General features: G+C 38.4%; 2 protein-coding genes across 6 annotated transcripts in view; both read right to left on the bottom strand.

The window, feature by feature from the left end:
- Positions 1-4,983, bottom strand: part of LOC138000023 (VWFA and cache domain-containing protein 1-like) — a 34,824-nt gene extending 29,841 nt beyond the window's left edge. For all 3 annotated transcript variants that reach the window (XM_068846137.1, XM_068846138.1, XM_068846139.1), the window contains exons 1-3: positions 4,755-4,983; positions 1,191-1,886; positions 93-240 (exon numbers count right to left, since the gene is read on the bottom strand). In XM_068846137.1, coding sequence (XP_068702238.1) covers positions 93-240; positions 1,191-1,825 — 783 coding nt within the window. In that variant the 5' untranslated portion in view covers positions 1,826-1,886; positions 4,755-4,983. The remainder of the gene's footprint in view (positions 1-92; positions 241-1,190; positions 1,887-4,754) is intronic.
- Positions 4,984-7,437: 2,454 nt separating this feature from the next.
- Positions 7,438-23,367, bottom strand: part of LOC138000019 (SLAIN motif-containing protein 2-like) — a 16,258-nt gene continuing 328 nt past the window's right edge. Inside the window, exons 1-16 of one of the 3 annotated variants that reach the window (XM_068846125.1) lie at positions 23,335-23,367; positions 22,543-22,691; positions 21,701-21,802; positions 20,647-20,790; positions 19,259-19,300; positions 18,711-18,851; positions 16,184-16,231; positions 15,950-16,051; positions 15,529-15,585; positions 15,065-15,115; positions 13,524-13,628; positions 13,160-13,219; positions 12,505-12,597; positions 11,836-11,877; positions 10,557-10,755; positions 7,438-9,668 (exon numbers count right to left, since the gene is read on the bottom strand). The exon at positions 23,335-23,367 is cut by the window's right edge and continues 328 nt beyond it. In XM_068846125.1, the coding sequence (XP_068702226.1) occupies positions 9,593-9,668; positions 10,557-10,755; positions 11,836-11,877; positions 12,505-12,597; positions 13,160-13,219; positions 13,524-13,628; positions 15,065-15,115; positions 15,529-15,585; positions 15,950-16,051; positions 16,184-16,231; positions 18,711-18,851; positions 19,259-19,300; positions 20,647-20,790; positions 21,701-21,802; positions 22,543-22,691; positions 23,335-23,367 (1,444 nt within the window). In that variant the 3' untranslated portion in view covers positions 7,438-9,592. The remainder of the gene's footprint in view (positions 9,669-10,556; positions 10,756-11,835; positions 11,878-12,504; positions 12,598-13,159; positions 13,220-13,523; positions 13,629-15,064; positions 15,116-15,528; positions 15,586-15,949; positions 16,052-16,183; positions 16,232-18,710; positions 18,852-19,258; positions 19,301-20,646; positions 20,791-21,700; positions 21,803-22,542; positions 22,692-23,334) is intronic. The other 2 variants (XM_068846126.1, XM_068846127.1) reach the window with 2 other exon arrangements.

The raw sequence follows: 23,367 nt of genomic DNA, 5'->3' as shown, positions 1-23,367 counted from the left end.
TCCAGGATATCGCTCAACGCGCCAGACGCTCTTCACGAGCAATGTTACATTTCCCTAAAGTATATTATATTAATTATTCACTTAACACTTGCATTGTCTTGTGGTGAGAGGGTGTCCAGCACAGTTATTGCTGCATCTTTAGCTAATTCCATTCTCCGTAATCTCCTCATAGAACCACTTCGGTCAATAATTATGACAACATTCTTCTTGACAGGAGATGCAGTTTTGACGTACCAGGATCTGTGTCAAACATAAAATGCAGTTAGCATTTACCTCACAAGCTGTAGACAGATTAAAATCAAAATTCGTCGATTGGTGTTCCACATGTTGCTATATCAAAGCTCAATAAACCGGAACACCCAACAAATGACGTAAACAGACGATATAATTAGACAAAAAGGAAAGCGAAAGCCTCCGCACGGGCAAAATGAACTGAAGACAAAGAAACGGGAAGTAAAATGATCTAGTGTCAACGCTGATAACAAAGGGTAGAGACACGACGACAAAAGATAAGTTAATGTAATGGCGCATCAAAAAGGAAGATGATTAAATTTACTAAGAATCACTGATTGAAGAAGATCGTTAGCTGCTAGGGTTAAGGTTAGTGTGAAGTAACACTTAACTGAAGAAAATGAACAACGGATAGACAGTGACACCAGATAGCATTCCGCTATCCGTTCTGAGCACGCCCACTTCTAAAAGTGTTGGCTTTCAAACCTTATGCGTCCCTAATACTTCAAGACAGGGACGGCGGAGCCTATTTTGTGTTGACCGAAGATGGGGGGACTAACAAGCAAGCGCCGGAGAAAACGTTGAAATCTTGAAGCTCCGAAATGCTACTTTCAGCATTCTCGACGAGATATAAAAAAGAAACAAACAAACAAACGTGGATCAACCGCAAAATGACAAATGCTTTCCTTCTATTTGTTACTTGATACATTTATCCCAGCCTTTCGTATATTCCGGCCTTAAATCTGTTTGTCTTGATGCTTTGCTCATTTTGTTTTGTTTTTCCTTCTGTTGGTATTCTTTTTTTTATGTTTAATGTTTTTTTAAAAAATTATTTCTATTTTTATATTTATTTTTAAATTTTTATTTTTGGCTTGAAAATTGGAAAGGACCACCCCCCAGCTCCACCGTCCCTGGAAGAGAGGCGGGAGAGGCAAGGGTACCGAATGCATTTAACTTACTTGAATCGCGGATCCAAGTTCGAAGCGTTTCCTTCACAATGGCGTTTATTTGATGGATACTGCAAATATTCTCCATTAATAGATCCATAATACTGCCATGAAACGAGGACAGACTTGTTAAAGTTTTCCCGAAAACCATTCAACAGTTCACTATTGAAACGTAAATCGTCTTGCGAGCCTTGGTAGGATTCACTAATTGTGCAACCTTTCCAAAGATTAACAAACGACTGAAGACGATCGTGGAAGACAGTCAAGGAAGAAGGTTCATTTCCTTGACAGCAGCAACTCACATTTGAAAGCTGATATTTTGATGAAATATGCTGCAAGTTCTCATTCAGGTTTTGTAAAAACGTAATGACGGTGTTCAAGCGGTCTCTCGCAGGCTTAGTAATATTTTCAAGCAATTGTTTACCATAATTATCCTGATAAACACAAGGAAGAGAGTCATAAACAGTGTGTAGGTAGTCAAATCCAGTATTTTTCACAAATGCTTCCTGAAAACTGTCAGCTAATTGACTCGCGAGATTCGCTTGGGTTCCTGTCCATTGAGCAAGAAGCAACGAAAATGATACTGTGTAAGGACCCAGGACGATGAAACTAATGAGAAATGGTCGTCGTCTTGATGATGCGTCCATTACCACTCCCTTATCGACTGACACTCAACAGGATTATCTTCCACTAAAACCTTTGAAAAATCTAAGAGAATATATGGAAACCATTACAGTGCGACGCGCCTTATCGTGGCCACCTAACAAAGTTTCTTACAAATTATCCGCCGATAAGGGTGTGCGAATTTGATTGACAGTCACCCCTCCTTGCAAAGTTCGCACGGTTGTAAGTTAAACACCGTTGAAAAGGTTGTTGAGTTGACGTATTTACACGTAATTGTCAAATGTGAAAGTTTGTTGGGTGGCCACGGTAAGGCGCGTTGCACTGTAACAGTATTTGCAAATCAATAACAAGCACACAGGATACCTCCACCTTAGATAGCGGTCAACGTTCGGACCTTTGTGGCAAGGTGGAGGTAGCGAAGGAGAAAGTGGCCAATATATTTCCAGAATACATTTTTCCTTCAACTGGTTCCTTTCTAAAACAACAAATAAAGCAAGTGAACATAATCCACTTTTCGGTAACACCCATCTTTGGGAACATTTAAACTTCTATATTAATTTAGTATAAACACACAGGTGATTATACAAAATCGCGCGCTCTCATTGGCTCGCTATCTCGGATTATCAGCCGATAGATAATCACCTCGACGGACAAATAATCACCTCGACGGATAATCACTTCGCCTTCGGCGAATAATTGTTAAATACTTACTACCAAGTATGACAGCCGATTGTGTCATGAAATGCATACACCTGTACCGGGGAGTTTTTAAGTGTATGTTTAAAAGCAATCTTGTTTTTGGATACCCTGTATATATCAAGGGAGCGGCTTAAAAATAAGTGAAGTTAAGATTACCTTGCACCATGTTTGATCCAGTTGAAAACTAGTTTTGACTCCATTTTTAGAGTGATGAAATTTAACAAGTGTCAACATGCTGACACGTAGCCATCTATCAACTGGATGAAACGTAATTCTTTTCTTCAATGTGCTTTGAGGACTTTGTACATGAATGAATCACACCTCTCTGGATATTTATTTCAGAAAGAATAATTGAAATTTGTCCCTTTAAGTGATAGTTGTTTTTTTCAATGTACTCAAAATTTGCCAAGGAGATTGTTTTCGTTGTCAGCTACTAGAAACCCTTTGAAAAGAGTGAGTGACATCAGACTGAATAAAGGCTTTGACCCATTTGAAACACAAACACAATGGTTTTCCGCCCTTGTCACGTAGGCAAAGACCGTGAATTACAGTGAATTTGTCCACAATTTTACCGTATGAAAAGTCTTCTTATCGGACATTTACCTCAGCTCTGAGACTTTCCACGTTATAATGATCTATGCGATTGCGTGGGCATTAAGTACTTGTCAGCTTAAGGGCTTTCTTCCTGGATTATCTGAAGCCATAACCGGTTAGAGCACGCGATGGTCATGTGACGATTTCTGGGTATATAATTGTAACAGTAGTTGAGGTCACACTTTTGCCCGAGGGAACATCGTTTTACCTAGGGAAATTTTACCTGAGTACACCCGAGGTAAGTTTATCTCGGGTTTCATTTTCCCCAGGTAAAAAGGTCACACCGAAGAAAATCACATTTAGGTTTACAAGGATTTTTTCGCTTTTCCATTTTTCTTCGATTTGGACCGGTTTCTTCTAGTTTCTTTTCTGCTTTGTGCTTTACTGCTTTTTTCGGCGGATCTTCTCGGGTTTTTGCTTGCGTGGCTTTGTCATCATCCGCTTCTTCTCCATCAGAATTGGAACTTCTGGCACTTGTTATAAACCGCCGGATTAATAAAGGTAAAAAAAAGGTAAAATCTTGCCTAAATCCAGCCAAATGAAACGTGTACTGATTGCAAATAATTTATACTTACACGTTCGATCTGAACCAGGCCATCTTCTTCCTTTGATACACGCACACATGAGACAAAAGCGACAAAGAAATTGCACTTCGATGTGTTTCAAGTAAAACGTGACACGATTAAATAAAATCTATCATCAGTTTGCCGACGAGCATCTATTGGCTAACTACCTCGGGATTTCAGTTTACCCCTTCAAAACATGTAGGGTAACTGTCAAGGGGAATTCTATTGTTCTCTTGACATATTCAAGCTTCGATGGAAAAAAACTTCCCTAGGTAATCTACCTGGGGAAAATCGGTCACACTTATAAATATAAGTTTCCCTAGGTAAAACTGTCAACAAGTCAAGTTTAACTAGGGCAAAAGTGCGTAGTGTGACCACAGCTAATATGTATCTGTTTTTTATTATTGTTTCATTTATTTTTATTTTCAGTTTCGTTTTTTGCGGAGTAGTTAACCACCATCAGCTACTTAATCAAATCTCTATTTGAACAACTCTCTTTACGAGGGCCTCTGTAGAACGAGTTTATTTTAAAAAAAAAAAGGGAACATTCCAAGCCCAAAAAAACCGAATCCAGACCAAAGAAAAAAATAACGGGATAAAATTAGGAACTTAGAAGAGACAACGACAAAGTCGGCCTCCAAGCAACACAGTGTGTTCCTATCAACAGTCGTGTTGACTTGCGACAATTCCACCACGTGAGTGTCCCACTCGGAAATTAAACACAATTGATCTTTTAGCGAGAAAATTGAAAATTTAGTCGTGTGCTCACGCCCTCTTGCACTGAAAGTTCTCGTCGATGTTGAAAGGAAAACAGTGAAGAAACTGTGCGTAGATGTGAAATGCATGTATGTGTAAGGCAAGCAAATCGGATTTAGGTCATTTAGCCAATAATTGCATTGCTTGCGTTCATGTCCTCACTGACCTCGACTATTTAAAGTATACGCTCCCTTAATTTACTGACATTGCATCACTTTCTCGTTCGGTGCAACAACGACATTGAAAAATGACTTTGGTAACCCAATCCAGTGAATGATCCATTTTTAAACCTGCTTCTGGTCATTTAGTTTTGCAATGTAAATTTAAAATTTCTTACCCATGCGAATTAAACACCTTTTAGATTCTACATTAGCTGTAATCCTGGTCTGATAGGACTTCAAGTTCGGCCACTGTGTACCTCTTTTCAAGGTTCAAGATAACGGCATGTATCCATACCGCAAGGTGCTAATGATACGCTTCTCGAACCTTTTGTCCTTTAGACGATGCGGAACATGCATGTGCTTGTTGACCTCAAATTACAAATCGATTTATTCTAAAGTGTGGCAAGATGCTACTAAGAAAATGACGGATCCGAAAATGACCCACGGATAAAATTCACTTTGAAATAGAACAGACCATCGAGGCCCGTAAGGTGGTGATTGTCAAGTATCGTGGTTTTGATAATCTTGAGTGATGATTGAGTTATCACTAAACTTTTCTTAATTTATCATACGAAAATAGCGGAAGACACGTCCCTCGAAAAAGGACCTTGAACCTTGCAAAACAAGATATAGTTTGCAACCTATCTCTAGAGAAACAGGTAGCAAAACGAGTCCCTCCCAGGAGTTTTGGAGAACAAGGGAATATGGCTAATTTGCACTGAGGAACTAGGGAACAGAAACAATTTTAAGGATAAAAAAGCTAAGAACAAATTTGGAAGTAATTTCAGGAACAAGGGAACGCAACCAAGTTTTTAAAGGAAACAAGGAGCACCCTTTTGGGGGGGGGGGGGGGGGAGACTCTGTAATATATAATTACTGGTGGACGAACAAAGGGAGGTAAGAGAGAGATCTTTTGTTTTCGTCCACCAACTTGGCAGCGATGACGCAACGTGAAAACCACCTAATGATTTGAAAAAAGCTTGTGCTGTACCATAACGTTTCGGCATAAATTGAGGTATCGACATTGGATACCTTATTGAGAGAGTAAATACTTAGATTGCTGTTACGTCCTCTTGTAGTATTCCTGGTATGATGGAACTCCTCCATAGTCCGCACTACGCACTTAGCCCCCTCCCTGGTTTTTAATTTACGACGCTGTTCTCCGACGTGCTTTAAACAAAACAATAACTAGTGTATTACCCGTTACCTCTTCCGTACCTCGTCTGAGCCAAAGAGGCGCCTAAGTCCTCCAACTAATGAAAGAAAGGATTTAAAGTAACTAAGATTACAGGTTCTTATCAGCGTTTTTAGTCACTGCACCCAGCAATATTCCATAACCGCATTGGGGAACCTGACAGCATTTTTTGGTGCTTTTATTGTTCCTTGTACACGACGTGCTCTTTCCAGTGGACACTCAAAAGACCGAACGACGAAAGAAATGTCACTGAAACAGACTCAACACTGGAATTAGCACGTGATGTTAGTTTTGGCTAGTTGACTCTTGCTTGATAGAACACGTTTCATAACACTGAGAGGACTAAGAAAAACAAACCCGTATATTATTAACACTTATTATATGGTTTGTGTTTCTGACCGATATAACGCGCGCTGTGATTGGCTAAGAGCAGCTAAGGGCTAGGGCATTATTCTCCCGTAATGCCCACGGGCCGATTATGGATTATGCAAATTACTTTTTTTCTTCTTTAGAACCGTTCGATTAGCCACATAATAAACAACTTAATAACCTTGACCACTCGGTCGTTACAGCAAAATCTCAAACCTCGGCCTAGCGCGCTGTACTGATCTCGCTATTGCTCGGTCGATACGGCAAGCCCTCAGTTTGAGATTTTGCTGTAACGACCTCACTCTCTTTGAATCGTATAGTGGAGTGTATCAAAGTCACTGTAACCTTATGACATACCTCCGCATTCTAGCCAAGTATTCCAATGAGGAAATGAGGTGCCTCCCCGCGTAAAAGAAATTCTTCTTTGAGGATAATTTTACACTTTACACAAAACGTGTCACCCACTTTGACCTAGGATACGAAAAATGTCCGAGGGGCTAATTACTTTAACAGACCAAGTAAGAGCGACGAAGATTTTGATTAACCACTTTATCGACTCTTTAGAAATCCTGTTGGCGGCTGGGATTGTTCTGAAAAAACACGGCAAAGACGAAAGACCGAAGAATAAAGTGAATATGAAAGTGAAAAATGTGCGAAACCTGTTGAGTTCGTTACAAAGTGCGTTCAAAGTGCCTCAAGGCTTATTACACCAAAAGACCATTGCTTTTGTAACATCACAGCCTTCTCTTTCTCTTAATTTCAAGTTTTTCTTTGGATAATCACAACAATCGTGCACGAGAACCGAAGATAAAGACGACTAATGCCTCAGGCGGGCTCAGTCTTCGCATTCAGCCCTAATTTGGAAATGCAACTGTCGCAATGCAAGTTAAGCTGTGCCTTGAACACGACATAAGTAATTGAAGATGATTTGTCAGTCAAACGAGATCGCTACTCCTCTGTGATAATTTGTGCAAGAAAAAAGCCCCTAACAGCAATGTATCCATTTTATAAAATGTTATCTGCCTGTCCACTTTTCTCGATATGGAAATATCGTTTGAGAGTCCTCTCTCTGTTTTGCTATTTGTTGATCGCCACCAGCCTTGATTGTCAATCGTGCTAAACAAAAACAGGGCGTGGCGTGACACCTTTCATTGTGTGTCCTTGTGTTCAGTCACAGTACAAAAGTCAAATCTCCACACATCATAAACAAAGGGAAGAGGGGAGGTGGAAGGGAAAAAACCGGGAGGGAGAAGGGTAGAGAGGGAAATGATGACAGAGCATAAAAGGGCGCTTTGGATTTATTATTTTTTTTATTGTGAAATTCTTACACTTTTTCAAGTTGTTAATTGGCAGATTACGCAATTGGGAATCCTTATGTGATATAAGGCCAGATTGCCACCATCATTTTGATGCTAGCGGGACTTCAAACGCGATGTTTGACGAGTTAGCCGAAAGGTCTCTGATGAGTCCCTTGGCAGGGATGAAACATACGTATGTAAGGCTAGCCACACAATTATCCATTGTGAAATTAAACTTTTTCAAGTTTTTATATATTTACTTCAAAAATTCCTTTTGTAGGTGATCTATTTTCAATAAGAATGCCCTGCACGTAAAATTAACAGTTAAATATGTTTTCTTAAAACGCAACATATTCATGCAGTCAGATAAAAGATAAAATAAATGTACCAAGCCCTATGGTCCTTAATTTAAACGTTACCATAGCTTCTGGTCTTTTTTCTTATCTTACACTTTTCCAGTACACGATTTTTTTAGCAGTCACTTACATGTTATTCAAATCAATTACATTTTAAAAAAAGAAAAAAAACAAACAACAACAAATGCCACAAATTATACACCCACTAAGGGTGCACTCTTTCCTTATGAACAATTCTTTTGATTCTTCCTTCAGTCTTAGAACCTGGGAGAATATTGGTTTCCAGGGGAATTTTCACAATGGTTTTCGCGGAGGTGGCTGACTTCTCATTGATGCTTCTAGTAAAACGGTGTCTTCATTGTGTTTATTACGTCGTTTAGCAGGGGCAGAATGAACAGAGTGCTATTTCGTTCCTACCATAGTTAATGCTTGGAGATGGTTACGAACTCAACAAGTCCCTTTGATTCATGTTTTTGTCCGTACTTTTGGCTTTGACCCTGCACAAAACACACCTTTTTTCGAGAAGATAACCAATCAAATCCTTCGATTAAATTATGCGCAAGTAATTTGCAAAACCGTGCGAACCCAAAACAAACGACTGTGCAGGGTCACGATCCATTCAACATCGACTGCGTCAAAAATTTGTTCTCGCTTCTGAAGGTTTTAAGGTTTCATAACCAGTTCCTCGATTAACTATGTTCATACCAAAAAAGAAACGGGTCTACTTCCGCATATTCTAAATGATCTCCATACGGAATATTCATCCACAAATGGGTGAAAATATTTACCATCATAATAAATAAGCTGACTAAAAAGAGAGTAAAAGGGATATCAAAGGGTCTAAAGGTACTATAAGGCACGCAAAAAAATCCAATAAAAATTCTCCGCTCTTTGAAAATCAAAGTTAGAAGATTTATTCGAACGAGGGAGGTTGGCATCCACTTATCCGTTTTGAATGACGATTTTGAACCCAAAGACAAAAAATATTCTATAAAATGATAATTCTCACGCCGTTTAAAAAGAAATGTTAAAAGGAAATAACAATGAACAACACTGTGTTTTATGTTATTGTTTGTTATGGGCATTAAAAGCAAAAATAGTAGGTTTAAATTCCTCGTAGATAAACGAAGTCGCGATAAAATAACTTAAATTTAAAATCTAACCAGATTATTTCGTTTCTATTTTTCCCCAGGCTACAGTCTTATTGTACCAATTGCACAAGGCAGATCTGGTAAAGTTTGCTCACTCCATTCACCGCCCAAAATAGCGTGACAATTTGTTCATAACTATCACCAGACAGCACTGCGAAGTGTCTCTACTCCAGCGATCATATTTGTAGGATACTTGGACATGGGTGACAGTGCAGTTTCGGCTGATCCACCGACACTTGCCGCTAAATTCTATGCATCTGAAGACAGCACAAGTAAAACAAAGTTCACTTTACGGCAAACATGTCCATTTGAAAGATTTGACGGGACACGTGATCAGTTGCAGATTATTTTCAATGAAATATCTCCTTTCAGGCAATTCCGTTGTAGGATGTGCCTCAACGAACGCGTGACCAGCAGTTCCCAATCATCCCACTACATGGTAAAGCAGCTGGGAAGGTTCTTCAAGGCTTTAGATAATTAATTACCTTATCAAAATAAGCCTAGAGGTGTGACGTGTTAGTCTGCAGTTATCCTACCGTCCCACGCACCGTAGATGCAGATGAAGATGCACCGGGCTAAGATGAAATTAATTATGTTCACTCCAGCCATAATTGTCATAAGCTTCTCTTGACCCACTCGATGGTATTAATAGAATCCCTCACTCCAACTATCACCCTCATTAAACCTAGCTGGACTGACTCCCCTTGGTGTTGGAACTCTCCTGAAAATAAAAGAATGGTAAATTAATCAATTAACAAGATATTGGTATAAATGTGATAACTAATGTTTGAATCTCAAAACTTCACGAATGTGGCTATTATGACTTGCGACCAAGACGAGAACGACACTAATGGGTCCTTTGCAGGTTAGTGATCACATGGTACAAAAACCGCCATACTGGGACGCAAATTGCCCACTGGGACATCTAAAACAAAGAAAATGTAAATTATCTTGCTTTGTTCAAGATGTCCCAGTGCGCAATTTGCGTTCCAGTATGGCGGTTTTTGTACCATGTGATCACTAACATGCAAAGGGCCCATTCCATTAGTCGATTGCGAAAAGCCAAATCTATTGCTTAGTTAATTGCTGAAATTCATTTAACTGTTGATTTATTTTAAATCGTCATAAATTCACATATCAGGCTCTCAAAAAAGCAAACGTATTCGATCTGGCTGACAATATTCTAGATGAACAAGTCTGTTACGATGCAGTTGACCTTCAACGAACAAAATCACCAGCTCATAGACTCCCAACACCAGGAGAAAAATTACATAAATTATTCTTTAAATGCAGAAATAATTAACAATTAAGGGAGGGTAAAGCGACAAGCTGAATAGACCGAATGCATAAATGACGGCCAAAAAAATATATTATTTTGTTTGTGTGCTAAGCCTCGTTTGCATGGACAAAATCCAAAACAAATGTTGCTTGAGAGCGAGGCTAGTGAGTCTGATTAGCAAATAAGTAAAAGAATACATTTTTAGCCGCCATTTATGCATTCGGTTTGTTAAGTTGAACGGACCAGATCTCGCTGGCACTTTGTTTGTCTTTCTTTCTGGGGTCTCTTGGTGCTTTGAGAAGGCAGATTACACTCTCTTTAAATTCCTACCTTGGTGCCGCCAGTTGACCTGTTCTGGGCGTGGGTTTCCTGGGAACTGGTGACTGCCTCCCAACCAGGGATGAATTTGAAAAACCTTTATTATGTGTCGGGGCCTGGGGGAGACTGCGCCTGCGCACATCAATATCATCCTCCGTTTTCGAGGGAGCGGGCTCACGCCTTCTGACTTGATTTGGTTCGCGTCTTCTCACTAAGTTGAAAAAAATGTATCGGTTTTATTACCAAAAATGTAGTTTCCATTAGACATTTTTGTAATCAGAAGGCCACTTGGAATAACATCTCCATAATTGTACACGGCTCAGAAATTGTTCAGTAAAAGTTAATTTTAACAAACAGTTTTATTTTCAGTCATCGATATCCTTTGTGTGCGACACGAATCACTGTATCGCTTAGGATTGGCACATTTCGCAGTTTGCAGTTTCTGTTTACAACAGGATGTCAACTATCGTCGAAAAAGATTAACAGTAATAAGAGACGAGATCACTATTTGTATTTTTCATGTTGCTAAAAGTGCCGGGGAGTTTATAATTTATGAGTATTGAAAGTTAAGAGTGAATAACCCCTTTTAGCGCTCTCTGCATTATTTATTGTCTTCGGACACAAATGTTTTAGCTTTAACATTTGTCAATGTTTGAAAATCATCATCATCATTATCATATCTTTATTTACCCTCGGATTTTAGAGCAGCTTGGTGTAATATCTGCAAGCATCTACCCTCCCAACCATGATACACCACAGAGGACAGATCACAACACCGGGAACTACATGCCCTACTCTTAGCGAATTGTGTGTTGGTTCGTTTACGTTGCACAGGGTTATTGTTCGTTAGGGTTGTGGTTGGTTCACAATCAGTAATGGCCGAACAAATAAACAATTCAAACTTCAACATTTAATCGAAAAACGTTCCATCGAGTACAGGTAAACATTACAGACTTCAAAGACTTCGTGCTCGGGCAAAACTAAGTGCGCTTGCGCCACACAGTTACAAAGACCAACCAATATCTTCGGAATAGTTCTTAAGGTTTATCGTCCTCACCCGAGGAAACTACGGCAGAATTTAACCATTTGCAGATGTCATTACAAAGATAGCACTTTCTCCTCCGTTATTTTAAGATCCTCAGTGTTGGTCCGCCGGACGGAGTCGAACTCACGGCCACCTGCATGTATTTATCGGGAACCTATTTTAATCATGAAATTGAACTTGAATATGGGTAAAGTCGTTGTTCACTCTTAACCCTAAACGCTTATTCTCATTTCAAAGAATATTAACCTGCTGTTACTATGGGAATGTGTTCGTCTCGCTGCAAAGAACCTGGTGAGGAATAAAAGTTAGAATGAGATTATAGCCAATGGGGCGCTTCACAGTCGTCTGTACGTGGCCTGGTCAAGGGGCCTGACCTAGAAATGACAGCGAGGATGGCGGTGACCATGAAATGATTCAGACTTCACTGCTGTGCTCTATGTAAATTGTGTTTTAATGTCACCGGGTCTGTCTTTAATAGGTAGAGCGAAGAGGCTTTTATTACAAGGTCAACGACAGCCCTGCTATAATTAATAGGCCAAGACCTTCTTGAGATACAAAAACAAGATTCAGTCAGCTTCAAAAATATTTTTCCAGAGATGAAAAGAGCGACTTAAAGCATGCTAGTTCAAGCGGAAACTGCTACTGGACGTAAATTACGAGATAAGGTTTGCACAGGAGGAAGCCGACTGAGGCTTTTTCTTTCAGGCAGACTCTAATTAGGTTCTATAGACACCATTATTTGTAAATTTTAGTTTTAAAGTCATTCAGATCCCTTGCCTCGCTTATCCAAGTTCTCGCGATTCCAAATAGTACACGCCTCGGCTCTTCTTCCACGTGTTTAAGAGCTTTCATTTGTTATGATGTGATTCCTAGTTCGTTTGTTTAACGTTGAGTGTTACAAGCATATTAACTCACTATTAAGATCCTCTGAATAAGAGGTACTAGCGGGGGAAGCCACTCGTCTCCTTGGTTGAACATCTTTGTACTCCTCTTCATGGTCAACCATTCCTGATTGATTATACGTTTTAAAAAAAAGAAACTAATCATAGAGAGGTGCTCTTACCTAGGTCACACAACAAAAATGTTGCGAAACAACTATGACTTTGATAGAGTGATATCCCTTAGAAGACACCTAGGCAAAGTTTCAGGGGAAAACTCCCACCATAAGATACCTTGAATACACTGAGTTACATGTATCATCATCTGTTTGCCATCAGATAGTTGCAGGAACGGAAAGATTGCGTTTACCATTTACCTTACAAGTATGAGGCATAGGAGGCAGTGTGGCCCAGTGGTTAGGGCGCTTGCTTTGAGATCCGGAGATCCCGGGTTCAAGAGCCGCTCTGACCACTTCGTTGAATTTGTTCCCAGCTGCACTTGTAAATAGCCAACTGGTTTGCCTCCGGCCAGTTGGGGTTCTTATTAGTTGTTGTTGTGTTCTGTTGTTTCGTTAATTGTGTTTCATTGGCCCTGAAAAGCCCCTGTGGGGAGTGGTCAATTAAGTATGTATTGATAATAAGCTTTTCTTATACACGTTTCAGGACAAACTAACAATTCCAACGCAAATTACCGTAACCAACTGCAACTGGCTGCCTGGGTTTTGGAGTTCCTCCTCTTCTCTTAAGTGGACCTGCAAGCAATTAAATGGTAAACATCAAGGGATCGTTTAACTTATTCCTTCACGTTTTTCACCCAGTCTATACAGTACATTTCTTTATTTACTATTTATTTTCATTTCAAAGCATGTAGGAAGGTCGTCTACGAAGCGAGGTACAAGATGGAGTACCTGACTCAGGTTGAACAACACAGAGACGTGTTTACAAACCACTTGAAGCCCTGCATAATCAACTGAAAAACTCGTACAAGAGTTCTCTAATTAAACCCTATGCCTAAAATGCTAAAATAAGCATACATGTAAAGAGCAACACCATTACCTCGGACTACAAGGTCTTCGTTGTCTTGAGATAATAGCACACGTCTTTGCAGTATGTCTTGCGGTATGTCGTCAACAACGTTGTCATCTAAATACGAAGCTGCATCTGTTAAAAGCAATAAACGTTTTAAGTGACTGAAGCGAAATAGTTCTACAGCATATAAATAACTAATGCTTCAAAAAAATGTCTGAAAATGAAGGAGCCCTGCTATTCAAATTTGACACTAGGAATGAGTGAAAGACGGAACATAAAATATTGGTCGTGTAACCACTATTGCACTCTCTTCTCCAGCGTCTTCCAGATTGTAAGAAACCAACAATAATCTATACACTTGACGACCTGATCACGTACGACAGACTGTTCCACTCTAACCTAAATTGCAGAGTTCGTGTTCCCTTTGGGCCACTTACAATGTATCACCTCTTCGTGAATGAATGATCTTCACTTAATTAAGATTGGAAAAAAAAACACGAAAATTTGGTTTTATCATTCGAGCTGGTGAAGGTGAGTTAAATACAGTAAGAAAGAGTTGCGAGGTGAAGTTTCAAACGTTAAGAATTCGTCAAAGCAAATTAAAGAAAAAGTAGTGTTGCTGTTGCAGAGAAGAAAGGAAAGGAACTTTATTTAAGTGTCTACTCGTTCTAGCACTGGAACGCAAATTAGCGACACTGTAAACTGAAATTAACAATTAACGCAAATCAAGACTGCAGAAGAGGGGCAATAGAGTATTTTCACTTGACGCCACGGCGGCTATGTTGGAGAAGTGAAACAAAGAAACAGCGGCCATGTCGGAAAAATGAAATTTTCTTTTGGAAACTAAACTACATTTTTATGAAAATTCTTCCTTTTGTTTTAGTATGAAAACACGACAGCTGGTCACATGACCGAACACACTCTATAGACCAAATTGGCTGACTCAATATTTCCATATCATTTAAATGTGAATGCTACAATATTGGGAAGATATCTGTTTACAAACATTGCTTTTGTTATTCAAATGTACCAACCACAGGAATAAAAGACCCTTCGTTTCAACAGCCAATGAGGCTCTGGTTGGCACATTAATGACAATAGGTGACGTCAACGATATCTTCCCTATAATGCAAAAACAATACACAAAGAATCTTCAGGAGATTTCAATACGCCACTTTCAAAAATACCATAATACTCTTTGCCTGACCTCCAAAATTTTCACTAAGCATAACGTTTTCAGTTTCTCTTCGAACTTACAATGGTTCCGAGAAAAAATAAAAACTTTTGGAGAGCAAACAAAGGATATTATGGTATTTTTTAAAGTGGCCTATTCAGTACATTACACTGGGCTAGCCGATTTGGTCTATGCTTTTCAGCATGAACACCACTAATCCCGAGTTTAAACACCAAAACACAAGTACTTCCCGAATATGTATGTGTGTATGTATGCAATGTAAACTTTACTTTGATGCAGTTAATGTACCTGTACATGTGGACAGTAAAATGTGGGTCAACATATGGGTATCCCTGTGAATTATTCACTTTACAAGCTATTGTAACAAACCCACCAAATGATGTTCGAGCACGTGGTGATTCACCTCTTCTTCTTATGGGACTTCCTGCAATGAGTACATTGCAAAAACATCACTAGATTTGAACTACTTACAGTACAAGGCTATAAATTATATTAAAAAAAGTAAAATCCAAACGTTTTGGACACTATGTCATCACCAGGGTAAAAAAGCACCATCAGCAACCTGCATATTTTTTTATCCTTAGGTACATATACGTAATTCGCAATAGGAAATGTTTTGCAACATAGAAGTGAATTTGTCTATTTCAAGCTAGGCTTCCATTGTTGAATCATTAGGCCTTCAAGGAAATCTGTACTGATGAAAAGATTTGGCCATGTACGTACCATAATTATGCACCAACGAAAGGAATGTGAAGTATTCCCGCAGAGCTCAAAGGCAAGTTCAGAGTCATTACATGTGTTGGAATGAAATCCAAACCTAAACCTTTTTCACCTTACCTGTTCCAACTGGTTGTCGAGGTGATTGACTTCCAGGCCCTCGTCGCCGTAAGGGACCTGTGATAAAATTATATAGCATACTGTAATTCACTATCATCCTCGATAATCTATTAAGTACTTAAATGTAACTGTTATCCAATAATTTAATTCACAAAATTGCCAAGATGTAATTTTAGAATTATACATGTATGTAAATCAAGGACAGAGATTGTTCCCACACTGTATCCAATGATGTGAGTGTGTGCTAAAACAAAAAACATATTAATAAATGTACATATACATACTGTAATACTCAACATCAGATTTCTAGCATTTACAGAGAGGGGTTACAAAACAAAAGTAAGGGATGTTTTTTAATTAACTTCTTTAAGTTGCAAAATGTACTTGACAAAACAGGAGTGGAAGCTTCTACTACATGTACCTTTAGCGACAAGGTCTTCATTGTCTTGACAAAAAGGAACACGTTGTTGCAGTCTGTCTTGTGGCACTATGTTGTTATTATCATTGCTATCAGCTGCTGCATCTGTTGCCAGTTAAATAACAATTTAGGTCAGCAAAACTGCATGCACAAAAAGTTCAATTGCTGGAAGGAGCCATTTTCATTTTCAAAAAGTAATGACGGGTACCATGGCAAAATGATTGTATTAAATCTCACCAAGTGACAATCTTGGTTGCGGAGATGGTCCCCTTCTTCTGAGTGGACCTGTAACATGATTAATTTACAGTAATTTTAAGAAACCCACACACTAACAGGCGTGATTTTAAGAGCATTACTGAACCACGAAACAGCAAAAAAAAAAACAAAACAAAACACCATGTATGACCCTACCATATACACATGTATATTGAATACATGTAATAACAGTCTGTTACTGACAAAGGTTGGATTTGAGATTAAATATCATTTTACACCAGTAGACCTAATTAAACAACCATTTCGACCTGTTGTACGTTCTTATAGCTACGTGAGAGTCCCTAACAGTGGCACTATATTCAACAATCTGTCTCACTAAGGATTTGTATGCTTGTTCTTTGGTTTAGGCCAAGCAATAATTGCAAGTGCAGAGATTGTGTCATATTGCTGTTTCGGTGTTTTGGTGTTTCGCTTTTTTAAAGGGAAACCAAAGGAAGTGTTTTCTTAGTGCATTTTTCATAATTCTGCAGAATTCATCCTCAAGCGCCAAGGGCTAAACTGTGTTTTGGCTTCCATCAAACAAACTTCCAACACCAACTACAGATGACGAAATTAACTGATGAGTGACTAACCCACCCATCAGCATCTTCGGTTCCCACAGTACATTTTGTATATTTAAACTCGATGCTGATTGAAAGCGATCGATGGAATCTGTACAAACTAATCTTTTTACTGAGAAGAATTTCCAAAAACATATAATAGTGCTCGAGCTGTGAACTAAACAAAAACTCCAATTTACTTTCCGGAGACGGAGTCAATCTTCCCGGCTATGTTCAGGAATTTGATTGATGGAAGCCAAAACGCAGTTTGACGCTTAGCGCTTGGTGGTAAGATTCCCCAGAATTATGAAAAACAAAGTAATGCATTGCTCCACGAATGAAGTGGGCCCCTGTTTGAGAGTAAAATCGTTTGGTGTTAGTTAGATTCTCACTCTCAGGATTGAAAGGGTCAAGAATATAGTTAAATTCCTAGAAAACTAAGGCACATTGAAGCCATCAACTTCGCAGTTATTTCTTTGTAATTGTTTAATGATAACCATGAGGTTGTGATGTTATGTGTGTTGGTGCTAAAAATATGATGCACACAAGATGGCTCATCACACAAAAACGTTTCCTTTGTGCTATGGACTATTCTTAAATGCAAGGTTTCATTGACAGTGATGTCTAATATTACACCCAAAACAAGCCAAAAAAATGATGCAATGTCAATAGCAGATAAAAAAATTAATCAGTGCATAGTCAATTTTCAGAGCCTTTTTTCCTAAAAAAAATTAATAAGATTACCGGAAACTTTTGTGTTGCCAGTTGTGCATGAAAAACCCATGAGTGTTATCCATGACAAAAAAAAGGTGAAATCACACACAGACACTAAGGTACTCCTTCCTTCACAATCTTATTGTTACATATATTCAGTAAACTAAATGGTGAGAAAAAGTACAGTTAATAATACATTCTATATTTATGCTGTCCCCATAATTTGTGTGATGTACCCTATGTTGTCTATACACCTTATTCCAAAATGGCCACCATTTAAATATTCTTTTGTTTTTATTAAAAAAACTTCCATGTCATTACCACCTTAAACATTTTTAGTCTATCATCTTTAAGTTATTATAAATTTCTAGTGTATTGTGTTTTTTTTTTAATTTCTTTTCTTTTATGTGGTTATTGACAAATAAACTGAATGAATGAATGAATGAAAAAAATAATTTTCACAAAAGAGAACAAAGTCTACCCATGCTTGATTTTAAGCACTGCATATGGTCCTGCAGTTTTGTCCAGTGGCAATTATGTGTTTTACCACAATTGCTTGTAATCTCGCAATCTGATTAGCTAATTTGCCATTGTCAATTTACAATTTTTATCATTGTCTCATCAATTTGTCAAGAATGTAATTGCCAATCAGGAATGCTCATTTTGGAAAATAAACCAATCATAATTATTACGAGAAAGTTATAGACAACGCTTGCTCTTTCATTGTGTCATGATTTTGGTCACGCTCTGAAATAAAGACTTTCTTTGGCATTGAATATTGTGGTAAAAAACAAATTGAAAGTGGTTCTGAGTGAGCGTCATCTGTACTCTTATCAACAACGATATTCGTCATCACAGTGGTCAAAATCTGGAGATAGGACGTAGCTCTTTACAACCTCTAATTTCAGTGGATCCCTTTAGGATGGAGCTCCATTGTTTTTAGAGTTAGGGTCCCTTGTTTCTTTTATATCGTTCTTTGTGACCATTGTTTTCTGAACCAATCCCAAGAGCTGTTGCAATAGCTACGTACTGACCCAAAATTTGTTGTGGACTTTCGAGGCTGCGCCTCACGAGTCCACAACATTTTGACCACTGCGATGATGAATATTGTTGTCAACTGATAAGAGTACAGACAATGCTGAACCACTTTCGATGAGTTAAACATAGCATTCTTTTTTGTTAACAAATAAAATTGACCAGCAAGAAGTATACAAAACATTTGGTTGCATTGTTACCTCTTACAACAAGACTGGAGTCTTCATGGCTTGGTGAGTTAAAAGTAGCAGCAGGAGGAACACGTCTCTGTGGAGTACCCACAATGCTATCTTCATTATCACTGTCATCACCAACATCATTGTTCACTGGAGTTAGACTTGCTGCAAAATAAGGTCTATATCAGACTGCTCAAACAAGATTTCCAGAAATTACATAGAGTGGAACCCCATTAATACGACCAACTTCGGGCTATGGAAAAATTTTTTCGTATTAACAGGGTAGTCGTATTAAAGGGGTTCTTTAGATAAGAAGATGACTGACTGAGCTATTTTGCAGGTCAGAATAAAGTGGCTGTAATAACAAGGTGGTTGTATTAACAGGGTGGCCGCAAGGTGAGGTTCCACTGTGCACTGTAAATGTAGACGACTACCAACAGAACAATGAATTAAAAAATCACTTTGGCACATGAGCAAGGCAAATTAGAATTAAACAATTATACTGCAAGCTTGCTTCAATCTTGTTACCAACATGCTGTACTGCCATAGACAGTGCAATGTGCAATCCTTACTTGTCATTGGTGCCGGAGGAGCTCCTCGTCTTCTAAGTGGTCCTACACGTAAAATGTACACAGAAAGGATTGGAAAAATATAAATCATACACTATTAACTTTACTATGGAGTATTCAAGACAAGCACTTTAAAAGGAAATATAGATTTCTCACAATTAATTTTAAATAAAAGTATAATGAAGTACATGTATAAGTAATTATATAATCATGGGTTAGAAATTAACGAAAAAATCCAGTCGCAATTTAATTGCGACAAGATACGAAAATTTAGTCGCAATTTCGCAACTGTATTGGCCGCAATTTCGAGCCCTGATAATAATAAGAAGGCAGACCTCAGACACAGATCAGACTAGCAATCCATTCACATTCTCTTACAGTTTACTTACAATACATAGTATTTGATAATTGCTTGATTAAAATTATTAAGTTTCAGGTTCACCTTTGTGATTAACCCATTGACTCCCAAGCCCGCCTGAACTAATATAAGAACCCACACACTTGTTGTAAAGGGCATGTAGTTCCCGGTGTTGTGGTCTTTCTGGTCTGGATAGGGTAGGGTGGAGCACCTCACATAGGACCTCGAGTCCTGTTCGTGCTCCTTCCCTCTGGGCAGGTTTGCCTGGAGCCCCTGGGAGTCAACGGGTTAATGTTCACAAAATCTTCTCAAGATGTTCTCACAGACACTGTATTAAGGCACATCTTCCATGTCAAACCATTTCCCAGGGCCCCTCCACTTCCTCCCCATCTCCCCCCAAAAAAGTAAAAACATACAAGTATAAAATTTAGAAAACATAATTTTTTCTTCCGGAAGATTGAAACAACAAGATGTCAATGATTCCGGATAGAATGTAAGCCTCTTGGATACTTGAAATGCACTGTGCTTTTCTTTACGATTTTTCACCTATCAATCAAGACCCAAAATGCTGGGAAATGCACTTTCTGCCCCGGCTTACACCCATCCTATGCGTCCTCTGCACTCAAAACCCCCAAATTTCAAAACAAAAATAGCTTGAAATCTTTGTGTCCTCTCAGCTTTTCCTGGCCTGCTACGGCCCTGCATTTCCTAAGGAAAAACTGTGGCCAAAATAGGTGCCATTAACTGTGCACAGTACATGCATCATTGAGTGGTGTCAGTTAAACAGGCTGCTACACAAGACTGGAATATAAACTGTACAATTTTTAACTAAATGTTCATGTATTTACTGTAAAAGAAAACTGCAAGATAAGCTATAAACTCTTGTTTGCTTGAGAGTATACATAGGAGAGCAAACGTTTTGCTGTAGTGTTGATTACAGTATGCAGTTTGAGGGTAGTTCATGTTTGCTTTATTATGAGTATACAGTACAGTAACATTTTAATGTTTGTTTCTAGCTTATTTTACTGGATACCTTTTACAACCAGATCTGAATCATCCTGGGTGGTCATAGCTGCAAAGGGGACACGTCTCCGAGGTTTGACTTGAATGACTTCATTGCCATCACTGTCATCTTCACAATCATTACCCCTCAGTTGCATCGAACTTTTGACTAAATCTGTAGTTTAATATGGATAGTAGTTATAGATTTAGAATGATAGTTACAGTTAGGCAGTTATACAGTGTAGTTATAGATAGATGTTGTACATTTTGTAAACATGAAATATAGCAGAAGATTGTATGCTTTTTAACAAGTCGATTTAAGAATTGGCTAATGGAGATTACAAGTAAGAAAAAAAGTACAAATTTCCACATAACAGGCTTTTGGAAGGGCTAATGCTCGAAACATCAGCTTTGCAATCTCTAACCATAATCATTATGGCAAACAAAAGGAACTACTCTCTTCAAGAATACTCACTTTCCTATGGGTCTGACTAAAATCTGAAGCCAGTTTAGATTTAGCAGCCTTTAGGGACAAAATAATTATTATTTAATATTCATATTGGTTTATCATGCATTCTCTCTAAAAATGTCTGCTTGTCAATAATGATCAGCTACCAGAACATGGCTTGATACACGTAGCTCTCAGTGATAGAGCAGACTGTATTGCACAGCACAATCACATGGTGACCATGGTGTTTGAATCCCATTCAAGGCTTGATCTTTTTGGCTTCTACACATCTGCTTCAGTTGTTCCATACTGCAATGATCTTTGATTTGGAAAATTCTAATCATTCTGTTAGACTAAATGACAGTTGCTTTCCTTCACTATATTATACAGCTGCAATAAATTTCTTCTTTGCTGTTTTAATACAATGTACTTCTCTGTATTAATATTTATTGATTCAATATTTTTTTTCTCATAGAGCAATGTATTTAGGAAGCTACTAAATTGGTAATGTTGCTGGAGTGATTCCTAAAATATTTGACAAAAGTATACAAGCAATTGGCCAGTCAATTGGCATGCCCATTTTTTGGGTAAATAATAATTTTAAAGTGGTATAATATCAAAAGAAAAAGGGACTGACCATCTTCTTGACTGGAGAATTCTGAGTTATGTGCAGTATAATAATTATTGTTCACATGGTGGCCATCCACAGATGCATGTGGAGGAGACCTAGAGACAGCTTCTGAACAAAAAAATACATGTATGATCATACAGTACTATTATTTTAGCATTAAAAATGCTGTATAACAAGGGTATGAACAGTATAACTGGACAGCTCATTTATCTCTAATGTAGGTAGAACCTGTATACCTGCCTGGATTCCTCCTTATCAAAAAAAGATAAGTAACAATGATTAATAGTGCACCCTGAGCCTCTTGCAATAATTCTTGGGTTTCACTCATGTGATGAACAGTGATAATTTTCAACGAAAACAAAAGAAAACGTTTGCATAAAAATAGAGTTCAATTCCCAGAGGATTGGATTGGGATTCCAACATGGCCACCGTTTCCTTGTTTGGGGACTCCAACATGGAGGCCGTGACATCATGTTAAAACCAAGAATATAGTTGCAGCCCAAGTGTGCTACAAAAGTACAAATGTAGAATTCAATGCAAGATGCAGCATGCAAGACACCTCTACAATCAATCATTTGTTTGAAAAGTAGAGTGGATCTCAAGGGATTGCATGGGCCTACATGTACTAAAAAATACTAAAGATGCAGTTTCCCCTCAAATAATTTAGCCCAAACAGAAAAATTTGAGTTTGATAAATTTTCAAAATAACCACCTAGTGTGTTTTGGAGCCAGCTTAGTTTAGCTGCATGGAACTGTATGACAAAATCCTCTACATGTTCCGTACCGTACATCTGCACAAAATTTTACAATCTTGCAAATTATTTAATTTCAAGGAACTAAATGCTCACCTTCCTGTGCAGCAATTGACTCTAGTTTTGCCAGCAAGGAGCCTCTGACCTTATTTAGTTCTGGTACATCTAAGCTATCTTTCAAATACTTGTACGGACTGACACTTTTCTGTTCTGCAGATGGAGGGTGTTTTGGAGACACATACAACCTGAGAAAGAGAAGTTTTTTTCAGATTTAGGAGGGCTTTTGGTCCAGCCTAGTAACACCATCTGAGATTTGCTGTGAGAATGTCACATGGGTTCTTAGATTAAAAAACCCCTTCATCCCCATAATTCTCCATTACTAAGCATAACCCAATAAGTACTTATTACACCTTACACGTACTTAGTAGAAGCTTAAAAAGTAATCTTGATTCTTTCATAAATTAACACCAAAGAAGCAAGTCAGTGTGATACAGTCAGTCCTAAAGAACTCGCATTGTAGCACGTGTACATGCAGTTAGGGCTTATTCACGTACATATACGTTAACACCGCATCTGCAAGTCGAGAATATCTACAAAGGAATTCGAACAAAATCTTGTCTTTTTTTAATTCGCTCGCAACGTTGCTACATGTAGGTATCGATTTAATTTTCCTTCTTTGGATGGTTGTGACCTCATGTTTTCCGAATTCCTTTAGTTCAAGCGGCTCAGTAGATTTAGTATACATGTAAGTAATGTGAAATCGAGCAGTGCCGACCATTTTTAAAACACTAAAAATTATTAAACATAATTATCCGGCACCTTTACGAGTACGTAGTGGACGTTGCGAGCACTTTTAAAGAGCTAAGAAAACAGAGCACTGTTACTTGCCAAGTGTCCTCCTCTTCTTCAGCCACTGCATTT

This window comes from Montipora foliosa, chromosome 4 (assembly GCF_036669935.1).
Source record: "Montipora foliosa isolate CH-2021 chromosome 4, ASM3666993v2, whole genome shotgun sequence".
Classification (NCBI taxonomy): Eukaryota; Metazoa; Cnidaria; class Anthozoa; order Scleractinia; family Acroporidae; genus Montipora; species Montipora foliosa.
Note: the sequence above shows the minus strand (reverse complement) of the source record. Positions and strands in the feature narration are given on the sequence as shown.